Source organism: Anolis sagrei, chromosome 1, assembly GCF_037176765.1.
Source record: "Anolis sagrei isolate rAnoSag1 chromosome 1, rAnoSag1.mat, whole genome shotgun sequence".
NCBI lineage: Eukaryota > Metazoa > Chordata > Lepidosauria > Squamata > Dactyloidae > Anolis > Anolis sagrei.
The window spans coordinates 165,158,398-165,175,446 of record NC_090021.1 but is presented as its reverse complement, the minus strand read 5'-3'; the positions used below and the strand labels follow the sequence as shown (position 1 = coordinate 165,175,446).

The window sequence follows — 17,049 nt, the reverse complement described above, 5'->3', positions numbered from 1 at the left end:
ACTTGCATATTTTTGAACTGCTAGGTGGACAGAATCTGGGGCTAACAATGGAAACTCACCCCGTCCCACAGATTCGAACAGCCAACACTCCGGTCAGCAAGTTCTGCAGCTTAGCGGTTTAACCCGCTGCACCACCACAACCACCACAACAAGTACTTATAATACTAACTTAATAACAAATAGGTTTAAGTAAGAGTTTTCTAAGAACAGTTTGACAATAAAAAGAAACAACTAAACAGAAACAACCAAGAAGAATATTCAAGCAGAAAAGGAAAGAAGATAACCAACTGGAATCCAAGATTCAGCATAAGAAGAGATAGTTAATAGGTTTAAAGGACATAGAAGAAACATAGACTTCCCAATTTTTTAGTAGTGCAAACAATGAATGTTAGGGTAACAGAGACCAAAAACTGAATGTAATGCAATATAATGTTTTAAAAGGTTCCTTACCTGCCCTCCTCACCACCCTCCAGAAATGTGTTTAAATCTATGAAACCAATCTATTAAATTACTAACAATAACATGAATACATCCTACCTTCCTTCTCCTACCTCCCTACTCTATATTGTGAAAAAAAAATAACACTTAAGAAAAATCAATGGGCAGGGTTTCTGAAGCACTCCATACTTTAAATCAGGGGTCCTCAAACTAAGGCCCGGGGATGCTGGATGCGGCCCTCCAAGGTCATTTACCCGGCCCTCGCTCAGGGTCAACCTAAGTCTGAAACGACTTGAAAGCACACAACATGACAACAACAATTCTATCTCATCAGCCAAAAGCAGGCCCACACTTCCCATTGAAATACTATTTATTGATTTACGACATTTATATGTTGCCCTTCTCACCCCGAAGGGGACTCAGAGCGGCTTACAAGATATATATACATACAATAAATTATATTATTAGCATAGTATAATATTAGTATTATATAATACTATATTGTACTATACCATTATATTGTAATATTATTAGTAATATTACATGTAATATAAAATATATAATATATAATATCATATTAGTATTATTAGTAGTATTATATTGTATTACATTATAATATTATAAATATTATATGCTTATACAATATATTATATTATATTATATTATTAAGATAGCACAGGAGACAAGGTGGAACTTGTCTTTTAAGTTTATATTTCTTAAAACTGTTCATTTTAAATATTGTGTTGTTTTAAAGTGTTTTTTTGCACTACAAATAAGATACATGCAGTGCTCATAGGAATTCATTCATTTTTTTCAAATTATAATCCGGCCTTCCAACAGTTTGAGGGACTGTGACCTGGCTCTCTGTTTAAAAAGTTTGAAGACCCCTGCTTTAAATAGTTTATATTTTTTCTATGAAAATTGATCCCTTAAGGGAGTCTAGGAAGAATTTCATCACAACTTCACCCTCCCTGTGGTTTTAAACCCAGGTGAACCTGTAAAAAAAAAACCTAGGTGCCTTAAAACCAGCTGTAGGGGCTGCATGCAGTTCTGAGGCCGTACATTTTCTAACTCTTCCTATTCAGGTCCACAAATGACACCCTGTTGATGTTCTTTGCTTTCTGACATTTGTTGACCTAAGAGGGGATAGCTGAAATGCAAACTGGGCCCCCAAAATAGCCTCAATACCATACTTTCCTTTCAACTGGCCTTTTGGGGGAGCAAAAGAGTGTGAGATGTACTCCCAGGAATTGTGATGCACCTCTCAAAAGACCTTAGGGCTTAGCGCACTGGTTAAAATCACAAATGCCTCCAACCCATGCCAAAAGTTGGGTTCCACTCATTTCCCATGGGAATGGGGTGTTTGGTTGTTTTGTTTGGCCTGTGTGTGGGGAAAACTGCCCCTTTGAACCATTAAAGTGTCCCATTGTGTCTCCTAAGGGTTCAGCATGGTTTGTATGTAGAATAGAAAGTATCAGTTGTAATTCCTGGCCTCTCCATTGGAAAGGATTTTCAGATAACCAAGTTGGAGGAAAGACTTTACTGCAGCTGTTCTTACTTACTTACTTACTTACTTAGGCGATTCCTCGTTGTCTGAGTAGGATAGTCTTCCAAGATCAGTGTACTGGTGGGTCCGTAGGTGATTGTGGAGCCCTCTTCTTGATCTGCATCTTCTCCCACAGTGAGGGCATTGGTTTCCAGGTGGAAGGCAGTCTCGATCAGGGTTGGCTTGACACACCTTCATCTTTGAACGTTTCTCTCCTTTGCCCTTCATTCATATCTCTTCAAATTCTACAGTACTGCTGGTCACAGCTGACCTCCAGCTCAAGGGCCAAGGCTTCCCAGTTCTCAGTGTCTATGCCAGAGTTTTTAAGGTTGGCTTTGAGCCCATCTTTAAATCTCTTTTCCTGTCCTCCAACATTCCGCTTTCTGTTCTTGAGTTCGGAGTAGAGCAACTGCTTTGGGAGACGGTGGTCGGGCATCCGGACAACGTGGTCGGTCCAGCGGAGCTGATGGCGGAGTACCATTGCTTCAGTGCTGGTGATCTTTGCTTCTTCCAGCACGCTGACATTTGTCCGCCTGTCTTCCCAAGAGATTTGCAGGATTTTCCGGAGGCAGCGCTGATGGAATCGTTCTAGGAGTTGCATGTGACGTCTGTAGACAGTCCGTGTTTCGCAGGCCTATAGCAGGGTTGGGAGGACAATAGCTTTATAAACAAGCACCTTGATATCCCTACGGATGTCCCAGTCCTCAAACACTCTCTGGTTCATTCGGAAAAAGAGCTGCACTCGCAGAGCTCAGGCAGTGTTGTATTTCAGTGTCAATGTTGACTTTTGTGGAGAGGTGGCTGCCAAGATAGCGGAAATGATCAACATTTTCTAATGTTACACCATTAAGCTGTATTTCTGGCACTGGAGATGTATTGGAGGTGCAGCTATTCACCACAGAGGGAACTGCTGGAGTCAAGGATGGCCCTGAACATATGGAAATGTAAAACATCTCTCTACTTCGTTCTTCTTGGAGTAAGGGACTCTACTTGACCCCGTGGTAAGTGCTGCCATGAAGCAAAGCAGGGGATAGTGTTTTAGATCTCAAAAATAATTTGAGTCATCCAGCTGTGACCTCCCAATATAGAATAGAGAACACGTCAGGGGTATGAACACATTGTTGCAAAAAAAAAAAAAAATCCAGGAAAGATAGCCTATCTAAAATCTCATTATGACTAAAGTGACATACAAATGGTCTGTAAATAACCGCCATTGTTTCCAATTTTGGTAAATAAGATATGTGAAAAACAAAGGTCTTTAACTACTCACAGTGTCTGCTTTTATCAGGCTGAGGATTATATTGTTTCGCCAGATCCTGTTTATCTTAGTGGAAATATTTGCAACCCAGAAGGAGTGTAGATAAAGGTAACCATGATTAAATAGAAAGCAGCAGAGAAGGAAGGATTTTGTGTAAACATGCTACCACTGGATTTTAGAGGAATGAACACCCTGCTGTGAAGACTTAATTAAATGTTAATTGTTTGCCATGAGTTCAAGGGTAGATGCTCTAGAGCATGAAAAATCAGAAGACATTCATTAATGAATATTGAGCTTGAAGTATATTCTGGCTAAAAAATGGAGAAGGGGGAAAAGCATAATAAGTGTTATTTTTAGTTTGACTGACTGCAGCGCAACCCTCACAAAAAAATCTGGTAATGTAAGGGGGGGGGATTTGTCCTTAAAATATAAAATTTTAAAAATGACTTCACATTATTTATTCAATTGCATTAAGGTCAGTGGTAGATAGAGACACAAATAAAATGCGGGAGAGGTTGAGATGCTTGAGAAATATGGAGGCAGCATTCGCAATCAACTCTACCAGAATTTCAGCTCTTGAACCTAACTGTAGATGCACAGATCCGGAATGGCACAAGGTGGCCCAAAACCTGCCCATCTACCCCTTATTAATATAGGTTGAACGTCCCTTATCCATAAATCTGACATCCAAAATTGTTCACGTGGACCGTTCACACATTTGCTTTCTGATTTATTTATTTAATTTATTTCCAGTATTTCTATCCCGTTCCTTCTCAACTCCCAAGGGGGACTCAGGACGTGATGGAATGACACTTTGATTTATGCTCAAAATTCTTTAAATTATTGTGTATTAAATTACCTTCAGGCACTTAAAGTGCATATGAAATATAAAATAAATGTTGTATTTAGATTTGGGACCTATTTCCAAGATATTACATTAATTATATGCAAATTTTCCAAAATCCAAATAAATAAAAATAAATCTAAAATCCAAAACACTTCTGATCCCAAGCATTTCAGACAAGAGATACTTGAACTGTGTCAGTTTCTAGCTGCATCAAGGTCTACAAGTATCCTAGACATTGTGAGATGGCATGTGATGCAGCATTCTCTTCAGAGCATTAGCTTTTACATTTTTGAAAACAGAGAAAAATGTAAAGCAAAGCCAATGTCAGCAAATGGGGATTTCTGTGGGACTCATGAGCTCTGGTGTTCGTCCCTCATTCCTGAGTGCTAATGTTGGCCCTGTGGGATTCTTCCCAGCTTCCTCTGTTGATTCTCTACTTCCTCTTGGTAAAAGCCTGAAGAGCCAACTCCCAAAACTAAAAGATGGCTGATGAAGGAAGGAAGAGAAGGAAAGGAATGGGAAAGAGAAAGGGGAAGGGGAAGGGAAGGGAAAGGCTAAGAAATCCCATTGGCTTTTTTTGCCGCCACATCACATTTTTGTCTCATGTTTAACTTGTTGTCCACAAGGACTCCAAGATCTTTTTCACAAGTGCTGCTCTCGAGCCAGGCATTGTCCCCCATTCTGTATCTTTGCATCCTGGAAGGCCCAGTTTTGGCTAGTGCATCGGTTGCATCCTTTCCTTGGGAAGACAGATCTGGCCATTGGGATTCACACCTTAATTACCTCCTCTTCAAGATGACTTTACTGTGTTCTACATGGGACTACCCTTGAAAAATGTTCAAAGCTGGAACTAGTGAAATTGTGACAGCCAGGTTATTGACTGCGCACATTAGAAACACCATTGTTGGTCTTGCTCAACTATATTGACTTCCAATTTGCTGTTTCTTCCATCTGGCAAGATTGCGTTAAGGGCTGTGTGACCACCCGGCACGTGGTAGTGACTCATGTTTAACTCAGACTACAATTTGCCCATGACTAAGCTTCTGTAAAAATGAAAAAAGAAATAATGCTTGGAATTGAGTGGAGAAAATGGGGACAATTTAAAACTAGTTGAAAAACCAGGATGTCAGATAAAATGTGGCAGGGTATGCATGAGACTTCCTGGAATACAATAGCTTTTGGAGAATATCTTCTGTTTTGGTCAGGCCCGCAAGCGAGACTGCTTCTGGGGACTGGGAGCTGCATATCTACATGGCCACTTTTTTCCTAGGAAGAGCAGTACAAAGGCAAGCCCGAGCATTAATGAACCAAGCCATTACTATAATCCATCAAACATAGCCAAAGAATTGAGAATTTAATTGCTCAAGCTGTGCAATCTCACTGCTTGAGCCAGGAAACATAACGGATTCAGGGCTGCAGCATTATGGGCAATGATCAAAGCCCCAGGCCTCTCCATTCTCTAATGACTATGGCTAAGTATTCCCTGAGCAGGATCTTAACAAGTCAAGCTGAAGATTTGGAGAAGAGAAACTGCATTTTAAAAACACTGTTCCTTGATCCCACTCCAATCCGACCCAAAACCAAGTTTTTTTCAAAGAAAAAGCTTCCTTTTCTCTTCACTATTCTTAACACCTTTCCTCTGGACCAGAAGTGTGCAAAATGTTTGTATGTGTATCTTTAAAGTGCATGTAATATCATCAATGTCATAGGGTTTTCTTAGCCCAGGAATACTTGCATTTCTTTTCTCTGAATACAGCCTACAGCATCTAGTATTCCTTGGTGGTCTCTCGTCCGACTACTAACTATGGCTGAGCTGCTTACCTTCTAAGATCAAACGGGATCTGGTACCTTTGGAGTATGTAGGCTCTATATTCCTGCTGTGCAAGGGCTAAAAAGGGGGAGTTGGGAAACCAGTTTCTTATCTTAAAAGGTATGCTACTATCAGGGATCTACAGTACAAACAGTGAAGAGGAACAATGTTGTTTTGACAGCAGATCAGAATGAACTGGATGGAAACTTGTCCTTACCCCAAAGATTTCTGGGGCAAAAATAATATTTGTTTGTATGTGTGGTTTCTAGCCCTCTAAGGCAGTGGTTCTCAATCTGTGGGTGCCCAGATATTTTGGCCTTCAACTCCCAGAATTCCTAACAGCTCGTAAACTGGGTGGGATTTCTGGGAGTTGTAGGCCAAAACACCTGGGGACCCACAGGTTGAGAACCACTGCTCTAAGGTGTTCTGGGAGCCAACAAGGCCTCCTAACTCCAACATTTGCCCAACCAAGATGGGCAGCTGTAGGCCTCTGAGGCCCCTTCCACACAGCTGAATAAAATCCTTTAAACTGGAATATATGGCACTGTGCACTCAGATAATCCAATTCAAAGCAGATATTGTGGGATTTTCTGCCTTGATATTCTGAGATATAGGGCTGTGTGGAAGGGCCCTGAGTGTTGTGTTGCAACTACCAGAATTCCTTTTCATTGGTCATGCTCACCAGAGTTGATGGGAACTGTGATCCAACAACATCTGAAAGGCTACACTTTGGATGAAATCCCCTGATTTTGGAATCTAAGAAGTACTAGTTGGCTAGTACTTGGATGAGAAACCACCAATGAATACCCAGGCTATATTTCAGAGCAAGAAACTGGCACAACTATCTCTTTGCCTAAGAACATTCATTAAGTCATCATAAAGTCAACTGGGGACTTGAAAGCATATGAACACATACGAAGAGTGGGCTAATTCAGGGAGTGAAATGCTTAGAAAAGAAAGATTTCAGGCCTCCATAATCTATGTATGGTGACCCCAATGTAAATGAGGCTGCATATTTTTACATCAATAAAGTAAGAAAATGAAGCTTAGACAAATACCCTTGAAATTGGTTTTCAGACCTGTTCCTGGCTCTGATTCAGAAAACTGAACTGGATGGACTGCATCAGCTCTACTTTCTTAGACATTGTTATCATGACACACGGCAACTGGTAGATGACATGTGTACTGCAACTAAAGCTGATAGGGGAAAACTGGCACCATTTTTGGAATCAGCAGGTAACATAAACCCAGAAACAGGTCTAACATTTGAGGCACCAAAATGTGTGTTGGCTGGTGTAATAGCTGCATAGTGGGGTGGTTGTCATTGCACAACAAATAAGGCCAATTGAAATTCCCTCTTCTACACAACTCTTAAAGCTACAGGAGGCTTGTGTCTTATTAATACTAGCAACCCTAGTTCTTATCTGTAACTGGCAACCCTAGTTCTGTTACCCACCTCGAGTCATAAGGAGAGGTGGGTAAGAAATAATAATAATAGTAATAATAACAACAACAATAAAAGTGGCCCCAATGGTGATCGGCACACTGGGTGCAGTACCTAAAGACCTTGGCCTGCACTTAAACACAATCAGCGCTGACAAAATTACAGTCTGTCAGCTGCAAAAGGCCACCCTACCGGGATCTGCATGCATTATTCGCTGATACTTCACACAGTTCTAGACACTTGGCAAGTGTTCGATGTGTGATCCAATACAACAGCCGGCATAGTGATCTTGTTTGCTGTGTACTAATCTTGTTATGTTTCTAATAATAATAATAATAACAATAATAATAATAATAATAATAATAATAATGTTCTTGTTTGCTGTGTACTAATCTTGTTGTATTTCAAATAATAATAATAATAATAATATGCAAAGGCTCTGGCATAAACCAGTACAGGTGGTCCCAGTGGTCATTGGCACACTGGGTGCCGTGCCAAAAGATCTCAGCCAGCATTTGGAAACAATAAACATCTACAAAATCATAATAGGTCAACTGCAAAAGGCCACCATACTTGGATCTGCACACATCATTCGAAAATACATCACACAGTCCTAGACGCTTGGGAAGTGTCCGACTTGTGATTTTGTGATACGAAATCCAGCATATAGATCTCATTTGCTGTGACTTACTGTGCTTTTGTGTCAATAGTGATAATAATATGCAAGCAATCAAAACATGCCTTATTGGATGCCTCCAGTCTAACACCATTGTGGATCTGGCTGGAAGCAACAGAGTTTGGAAAACTTGCTTTTTGGACGACAAGTTCAAGAGTCCCATGAAACAGTTTGGAGAATTACATTTTGAAAGTAACTCTTCCAAGATCTGGGAGAACTGATGGGAATGTTCAGCTTTATAGAATGTTTGCAATGTTTGTATGTTTTGACTGTGCTGTGACCTGCCTTGAGCCATAATGAGAGGCGGGTAAGAAATAAATTTATTATTCTTATTATTACTATTATTTTTATTATTATTTTTATTCTCTGTGTGGCTTATTTGTTTCTCAATTCAGAGGATGGTTGTTGATGGTACTGCAAGATGGTTATACTGCTTGTACTACAAGAAGACTTCATCACTTGTGTCCCAGAAACATGGAGCATCAGATAGAGTAATAGAATCATTGAGTTGGAAGAGACCTCATGGGTCATCCAGTTCAACCCCCTGCCAAGAATCAGAAAAAGCACATTCAAAGCACCCCTGACAGATGCTAGACTTTTGTCTCTGTGTTGTGTTTGCATCTGCACAGGTAAGCATACTCTTATTATGATGCCTTCATATCTACCAGCTGGTGTTCTGCTTGTGTGGTAGGTAAAATGACTCTACAGGAAACTTTACAGTGATTCTATATTGTGTGGCTATTTCTGCACATTGACCAGTTGGGAGATGATTGTCAGCATGCAATGCCATGATTGGTACTGATCATGTATCCAGGGATTGGTACTGATCATGTATCCAGCTCTTTGGAAGCTTTTAAACAGAGGCTGGATGGCCATCTCTCAGGGGTGATTTGAATGCAATATTCCTGCTTCTTGGCAGGGGGTTGGACTGGATGGCCCATGAGGTCTCTTCCAACTCGTTGATTCTATGATTCTATGAGGGAATCTGTAATTATTGGCATGTGTTCTGCCATTCAATTTGCTCCTGCAGGACAATGTTGGTGCCTGGATTGTCAGCAAAGGCACATAAATGCTCTGCCCATTGTGGGTGTATACGCGTGTGTGTGTATACGCGTGTGAAGAGGGTGGTGGGGCAAAAAGCCATTCAACAATATGTTCCCTTCTTCTTGATAAACCAAAAACATGTCAGTCAGATTCGGGGGATTGCATCAAAGTGCCTCTCCGAAGCTTGAGTGACTCATATTGGCCGGCTGAAACTCAGAAGAAAGACCTGACCAGATTATAAATGAGCTGCCTTCTTCTTTAAAGAATTGCTAACATGAAGATAAAAATACACTTGCATTGGGCACGTGCCAAAAAAACATACACACACACACACACACACACACACACATGCATATCCTTGTAGTTGTTTTGTACTAACACAAGTAGTATTGTCTAAGCAAAACAATTTGATTGGCCAACCTACTTATTTTGTCTGACATTTAAGTTATACGTGTGATCTGTTCCTTTTGGATAAGAGACTACAGTACATTTTCTGTCCTTACCTTCTTCATCTGGAATTAAGCCAAATTGCCGAGGATCATCAGTAGCTTGGATGGATCCCAAGAGTGACGGACAGATGATTTCTCTATCAGGACACTTGATGGGGCTGCTGAGTGAAGTGTCTTTATGGTATTCTTTAGAAGGAGAGAGGAAAGGGAAGGGGGCCCCAGAGAATAATGTTATCAAAATGTACCGCCTGAAAACCAAATTCCCTGCTCTTTTGAAGGCCTAGGAAACAACCTTAGATCTCACCAATGGACTGGGAATTGAAGTTTTGCTAGGCTCCAACATGGATCTGTACTTCTCACGGCTTCTTTCTGATACATTCCATTATTTCACTTTCATTTAATATTTATGTACACAGTAAAACTGTAAAATGTTGTTTCTTTGGACTACAACACCCATATCTATGCTGGTTGTGAGATTATGGCAAAAAATCTAAATAATAATAATGTATTGTTGAAGGCTTTCATGGCCGGAATCACTGGGTTGCTGTAGGTTTTTTTGGACTATATGGCTATGTTCTAGAGGCATTCTCTCCTGACATTTCACCTGCATCTATGGCAAGCATCCTCTGAGGCACTGAGGATATATCTGAGGATGCTTGCCATAGATGCAGGCGAAACATCAGGAGAGAATGCCTCTAGAACAGTGGTTCTCAATCTGGGGTCCCCAGATGTTTTTGGCCTTCAACTCCCAGAAATCCTAACAGCTGGTAAACTGGCTGGGATTTCTGGGAGTTGTAGGCCAAATACATCTGGGGACCCCAGGTTGAGAACCACTGCTCTACAACATGACCATATAGCCCGAAAAAAACCTACAACAACCCAAAATAATAATGACTTGCCTAAGATTTGCTTCTTCACATTCATAGTCTTGTTTGTTTGTTTATAAAAATGGGATAGAAATATAATAAGTAAACATTGTTGTTGAGCAATCCGAACGAGAACCAATTGAGGGAGTTTGCCATTGTCTTCCACTGAGGCTGAGGTTTTCCAAGGTCACCCAATGGGTTTCTGTGGTTGAATGGGAAACTGAACTCTGGTCTCCCAGAATTTTAGTTCAATACCCAAACTGCTATATAAAACTGGCTCATAAATAAATAAATAAATAAATAAATAAACAACTAAATTTCAACAGTTATGACTTTTTCTGGGTAATTCTGAAATGGTAAAGGAGTGTGATTAAATGGTAGAAGCTTCACTTAGAATATGAAAATTAGCAGAATTAATGTCCACATTCTCCAGTTTGTGCTTTTGAGCCAACATGGTATTGTATTTTGACTGCTGGGCTACAGCTCTGAAGACTAGGGTTTAAATCAGTGTTTCTCAACCTGGGGGTCGAGACCCCTGGGGGGGTCGCGAGGGGGTGTCAGAGGTGTCACTAAAGACCATCAGAAAACACAGTATTTTTTATTGGTCATGGGGGTTTCGTTGTGGGAAGTTTGGTCCAATTCTATCATTGGTGGGGTTCAGAATGCTCTTTGATTGTAGGTGAACTATAAATCCCAGCAACTACAACTCCCAAATGTCAAGTCCCCCAAACTGCACCAATGTTCACTTTTGGGCATATTGAGTATTTGTGCCAAATTTGGTCCAGTGAATGAAAATACATCCTGCATATCAGATATTTACATTATGATTCATAAAAGTAGCAAAATTACAATTACCAAGTAGCAACAAAAATAATTTTATGGTTGAGGGTCACCACAACCAGGGGCGGCTCAACCCATTACGCAAAGTAAGCATTTGCAGTATAGTTGATTTTGCCCAGGGGCTTTCTTGAGGCACTCTTGGGGGAAAATAGACCTTGACATATGCGAGTTGTAGTTACTGGGATGTATAGTTCACCTACAATCAAATAGCATTCTGAACTCCACCAACTCCCACGACGAACAGAAAATATATATCAGTGATTGGTTGGGGGGGGGGGCACCAAAATAGTTTGCTTACTGTTGAAAATTACCTAGGGACGCCTCTGACCACAACATGACAAACTGTATTAAGGGGTTGCGGCATTAAGAAGTCTGATAAACACTGGTTTAAATATCCTTTCATCCATGGATACAGATTGGGTGACCCTGGACAAATCCCAATCTCTCAGAGGAAGGCAAACCCAACCCACCTCTGAAAATACCTTGCCAATAAAACCTTGTGATAAGGTCCCTTAATGCTGCTGTAAATTGGAAACAGCTTGAAAGCACTCAACAACAAGTGTTTTTAGTTTGTTGACACTGGACAGTCTCAAACTGACAAAATTATACTTCCTATGGATTGTAGGGGAGAAGGAAACAACAATAATTAAACCAAGTTTAGGTTTATGGCACAATTGCATTGTGGCAAATACACCTGTGTACTTGTAGAAAACATTTGATGGTTTTAAATTGTTCATAATGTTGTAAAGGGGCATTAAATACACCCACATTATGAACCCAAGCTAATTGTTTTTTTTTCTTCAATTGGTAGTAAAACTTACAACTTCTGCTTAATTTCTAAAGTGTTCATATGTATTCAGTTTTAAATTACACATTGTATTGCTTTTAGTCTTCTTGGCCACTTTTTAGAGAGAAAAAGCAGGATATAAATAAATATCACCATCAGGCAAGTCAATGATGCTACTTTCCCAATATTTAAAGTAGACAGAGGAGCCACAGTGTCAACAAACTAAAAACACTTGTTTTAGTTTTTAGTCCAGCCCTTTTGATGGCTGGACTGCTGACCTGAAGGTTGGGTTGCTAACCTAAAGATTGCCGGTTTGAATCCGCAAAATGGGGCAAGCTCCCATCTGTTAGCTCTAGCTTGCGAGGACATGAGAGAAGCCTCCCAGCAGGATGGTAACACATCCGAGCATCGCCTGGGCAACGTCTCTATACACAGTCAATTCTCTCACACCAGAAGCAACTTGCAGTATGTTCTCAAGTCTCTTCTAACATGATAAAACAAATGTAGACAGGAATTGTTTCCTCCTCCTTCTCAATGTAGGGTGGTCTGTACACTAAATCAGCCTTAAGTAAGCCATCTTAAATCTGTTCTTTCCAGCCCTACATCCTTCCCATCCTTGTGATACTGCAGAAGACTATACCTGGGACATTCTACATGCAAAGCATGTGTTCTTCTACCAGAAGTCCCACAAATTACACTTTTTGACTATAGTTCCCATAAAGTACCAGCCAAAATAGCCAATGGCCATGCAATCTGGGAGTTGGAGTGCCAAGAAACAACTTGTCCAGCTACTATTAACTAACTGACCTATTGTCCTCACTCAAAACAAGGTTTTGTCTATCTGGAGTAACTCACCTCTTTCATACTTGTGGTTATTTTCAGAACACACCTCTGTCTTCCTTATCTTCTTTGTACCGAGAGCATAATCTTTGTTATTTATGGGAGGTAAGGTGAAACTGACTTGGGAAGTATCTGTAATCTGACTGCTCGTCATCTGCTCTTGCTCCCTTTTATGGTCTGACTCCAAAATGAGATCATTTTGCAAAAGGGTCAAGTGCTTATTACAGCTATCAGTCATAGACTGTAGTTCATTACTGCATGTTCCTGAAATGTAAGAAAGAAAAATAATAGAAGTTAACTAATGAACATTTCATCCATCTGAAAAGTATTTTCTCTCACACAATGGCTAGAGGACCTTTTCAGAAACTTATGATTGAACTCTTACCAAACAAGAAAAGACTGCCGAACTTCATATGCAAGTGTAGAGATGACATGCGAGTGTGGAGAAGAGCAAACTACAGACCACCTGCTGCAATGCAACCTGAGCCCTGCTACCTGCACAATATGTGCAACAATTCATAGATCAGTACCAATAAACTCAAATCTGAATAACAACCTCCCTCAACCCGATGCCTCCTGATTTGTTAGAGCAATGCTTTTCACGACATCTGAAGTGGGGGATTGAAAGTTATCCCCCCTCCCTGGGTGCCACGTACTCAAACTATACACCTCATCACATGATATACTTTTAGTGAATGTGCTGGTTCACCTATACTTCTATGATGGAGCTTGACAGCTTCTATCCCATGACATAGATAAACTTCCAGCGGGGATCCATTGTAACAGTATAGGTAAATCGGTACATTCCGCTGTGGTGGTTTCCCATGTCGAATAGATGTCAATGGGGATAAGCCAGGTGGACAATGCTTCCCCTGATGGGATGGGGCAACGGGTGATTTGGGCAATGTGGGGCATGGGGAAATGGGTTTCCCATGTCCCTCTTCCAAAGGCCACCGTCGGATTCACCACCATGTGCGGTGATTCTGGCAGCCCATTTGTTTCCATTGGGTACAATATCTCATTTCTTTTTTGGAATCTTTCTAGGGACTGGCAGTCAATGGAGTACTGCTTGGAGCAGCATTGCATGGAACTATGGCTTCCATTGTCCCTAGCCAACACAAACCAGGAGTACACAAAGAACAGTGACAAGTGGGACTAGCAACAAAATCTTGCAGTGTAGACCTCTCTAGTTTACTCTTCCAGTCAATCACACATGGTCTTTTCCATGATCTTCAACTTCTCTCCACTTATATCATGTCTTCCATTTTTAACCCCAGCAGTTAGACCATTTTCAGTTTTTGTTGTATGTTTTTCCTCTGTTGGGCTGCTTTAGATCTTCCCCACAAGGAAGATTTAAATTTAATTTATTACTCTGGGATTCCCCATACTTTCCTTTCATGTGAGTAGGTGAAGCTCTTTTGGCTTTTGGCTATAAAACTGATGGCATTTGGCTCTACATGTTATTTATTTATTTATTTATTTATTTATTTATTTATTTATTTATTTATTTATGGTATTTCTACCCCATCACTTCTTTACCCCCAAAGGGGGACTCAGGATGGCTTACAATGAGCCACTACATAACAATTACAATAATAAAACCACAATTGAACATAAATCATAATTAAAACAATACATCAGCAAACATCAAAACCGTAAAACAGTCTTGCAGGGAAACGGCCATGTCAAACCCCCAAAAGATAAAGCCATAGATAGGGCATGGTGGGAGACCGAGGGCAACTGTCTTCTCGTTCTATTGAGCCTGCTTGTGTTTTACACCAAGGAGAACATGGTTTCTAGTTTGACAAGACGAGGGCAGAACCCTTTGAAGTGAACACAGAGACTGCCTTTGATGCATGTACATTTTCTAACTTTGCTGGGTGTAGGCCAATTAAAACAAGCCTATTCAATGAAAGTTGTTTAAAGCACATAACAGGAGCTGATGGTGAACAGAATGGAAGAGTTTTCTTTGACTGAATCGCCGTGATACACCTGTACCAGTCGTCCATGGCGCAGTTGTACCTTTCAGCCTTTTCACTTTGTCCTGAGTCTCCCTTCCCACATGAACCAGCAATGGAAGGACCACAAGTTCCTTTGAGAGTTCACGGGCCGCACATTGTTTCCAAGGAGCTGTGGGCGAGTCTTCAGGTATCTGAGGTAACCTGAAAATCTCTGGCACCTAGGAGAAAAACAAAACTTCAAGACATTTCATTTGACATACTTGAAACCACCCATCTTTGACATTTTTGACACCACCCATTTCAAATGACTTCAGATGGATTAAAGAGCCCTTTATACTCCATACAGTCTTATTCTGGCTCTGTAAAGGATTGGCGCTCCAGGTGGGCAGAGTTCCCAACAAAATTCTGATTCCAAAACTGTGAGGCTTTTGTTCATTTGATGAGCTACACCCACTTTGAAATAATGTACAGGAGAATCCGTGCTTGTGTTTGTAGCAGAGTGAGAACAGCCAGGGTGCAATATAGTGCCCAATTAGTCACACTTACGCCCCTTTGATTTCAGTATAATCTGATCCATTGCATAATTACTCAGAGGTGAGCCTCACAGGCACGGGATGGCAGCAGCCTTAAGCAATCCTTAACAGGATTGACTCCACAATTAGCCAGAATGAGAGGGATGCTTCAGATGGCAGATGGTGGGGGGAAAGCACAGTAGAAGCCCCTTTCTCTTTCCCTCTCAGACAGGCCCGTAGCCAGGATTTCGTTTCGGGGGGGGGGGCTGAATTTTTTTCAGGGGGGGTTTCGGGGGGGGGCTGAGTTTCGGGGGGGGGGCTGAGTCTGAGTGAAAGAGGGGCTAGCCTAGCAAACCTTTTGTATCGTTACCCCAATACCCTCATGCATATGGGATATATTGAGTATGGTGATCAGATCATGATATGAATAAACATAACAGTTTAAATAATGCACCATTAAGGCCTTTTCGCGAACCACCATGAAAATTTCGGGGGGGGGCTGAAGCCCCCCGAGCCCCCCCCCCCTGGCTACATGCCTGCTCTCAGAACTTGGTATGCTAGACAACCTTTCTCAGGGTAAGGCATTTCAAAGAAATTGATTCTGGATGTCTGGTTTTTCATTTATATAGCTCACTAGCTGTCCCCTGCCACGCGTTGCTATGGCCCAGACTGTTGATCTGGAAAATAATGAGAAAATTTTGGTTTCCAATATAAGTAATGTCTTTCTGCTTGTGGGTAAACAGTATTTCTTGTTGTTTCTTTGTCAGTGTTGATGTGGAGAGTGTCTGGTTTGCCTACTCTGGAACATGCAACATATAATTGTCCTTCTTCAGGGGTCCCTTTCAAATCTATGATACTATATTTGTGTGTGTATGTGAATCATATCTATCTATATCTATGGCTGGATGGCTCTTTGTCAGGAGGGCTTTGATTACGTTTTCTTGCCCTGGTAAATGGAGTTGGACTGGATGGCCTTGAGTATTTTTTGTTGGTCAAGAGGGTTCTGTGTGGGAAGTTTGGCCCAATTCTGTCATTGGTGGGGTTCAGAATGCTCTTTGATTGTAGGTGAACTATAACTCCCAGTAACTACAACTCCCAAACGTCAAGGTCTATTTTCCCCAAACTCCATCTGTGTTTGGGTGTATTGAGTTCTTGTGGCAGGTTTGGTCCAGATCCATCATTGTTTGAGTCCACAGTGCTCTCTGGATGTAGGTGAACTACAACTCCCAAACTCAAGGTCAGTGCTCACCCCTTCTAGTGTTTTCCGTTGGTCATGGGAGTATTTCATCTTTGTCTCTAATATCCTTCCCTCCAATGAGCAGTCAGGCTTTATTTCCTGAAGTGTGGATTGGTTAGATCTTCTGGCAGTCCAAGGCACTCTCAGAACTTTCCTCCAGCAACACAGTTCAAAAGCATCTCTCTTCCTTCACTCAGCCTTCCCTTTGGTCCAACTCTCACATCCATAGGTTACTACGGGGATTACAATTGCTTTAACTATGCGGATCTTTGTTGCCCATGTGAAGTCCTTACTCTTCACTATTTTTTTGAGATTGGTCCTTGCTGTCCTCCCAAGAAGTAAACATCTTCTAATTTCCTATGTCTGCAGTAATCTTCATGCCTAGAAATACAAAGTCTGTCATTGGCTCCATGTTTTCTCCCTCTATTAGCCAGTTATCAGTTTGGTTGCGGTAATCTTGCCTTTTTTGATGTTTAACTGCAACCCAGCCTTTT

General features: G+C 41.1%; 1 protein-coding gene across 1 annotated transcript in view; it reads right to left on the bottom strand.

The window, feature by feature from the left end:
- Positions 1–17,049, bottom strand: part of KIAA2012 (KIAA2012 ortholog) — a 107,402-nt gene that overhangs the window by 51,858 nt on the left and 38,495 nt on the right. The window contains exons 8-10 of the mRNA XM_067470096.1: positions 14,868–15,024; positions 12,861–13,109; positions 9,567–9,698 (exon numbers count right to left, since the gene is read on the bottom strand). Coding sequence (XP_067326197.1) covers positions 9,567–9,698; positions 12,861–13,109; positions 14,868–15,024 — 538 coding nt within the window. The remainder of the gene's footprint in view (positions 1–9,566; positions 9,699–12,860; positions 13,110–14,867; positions 15,025–17,049) is intronic.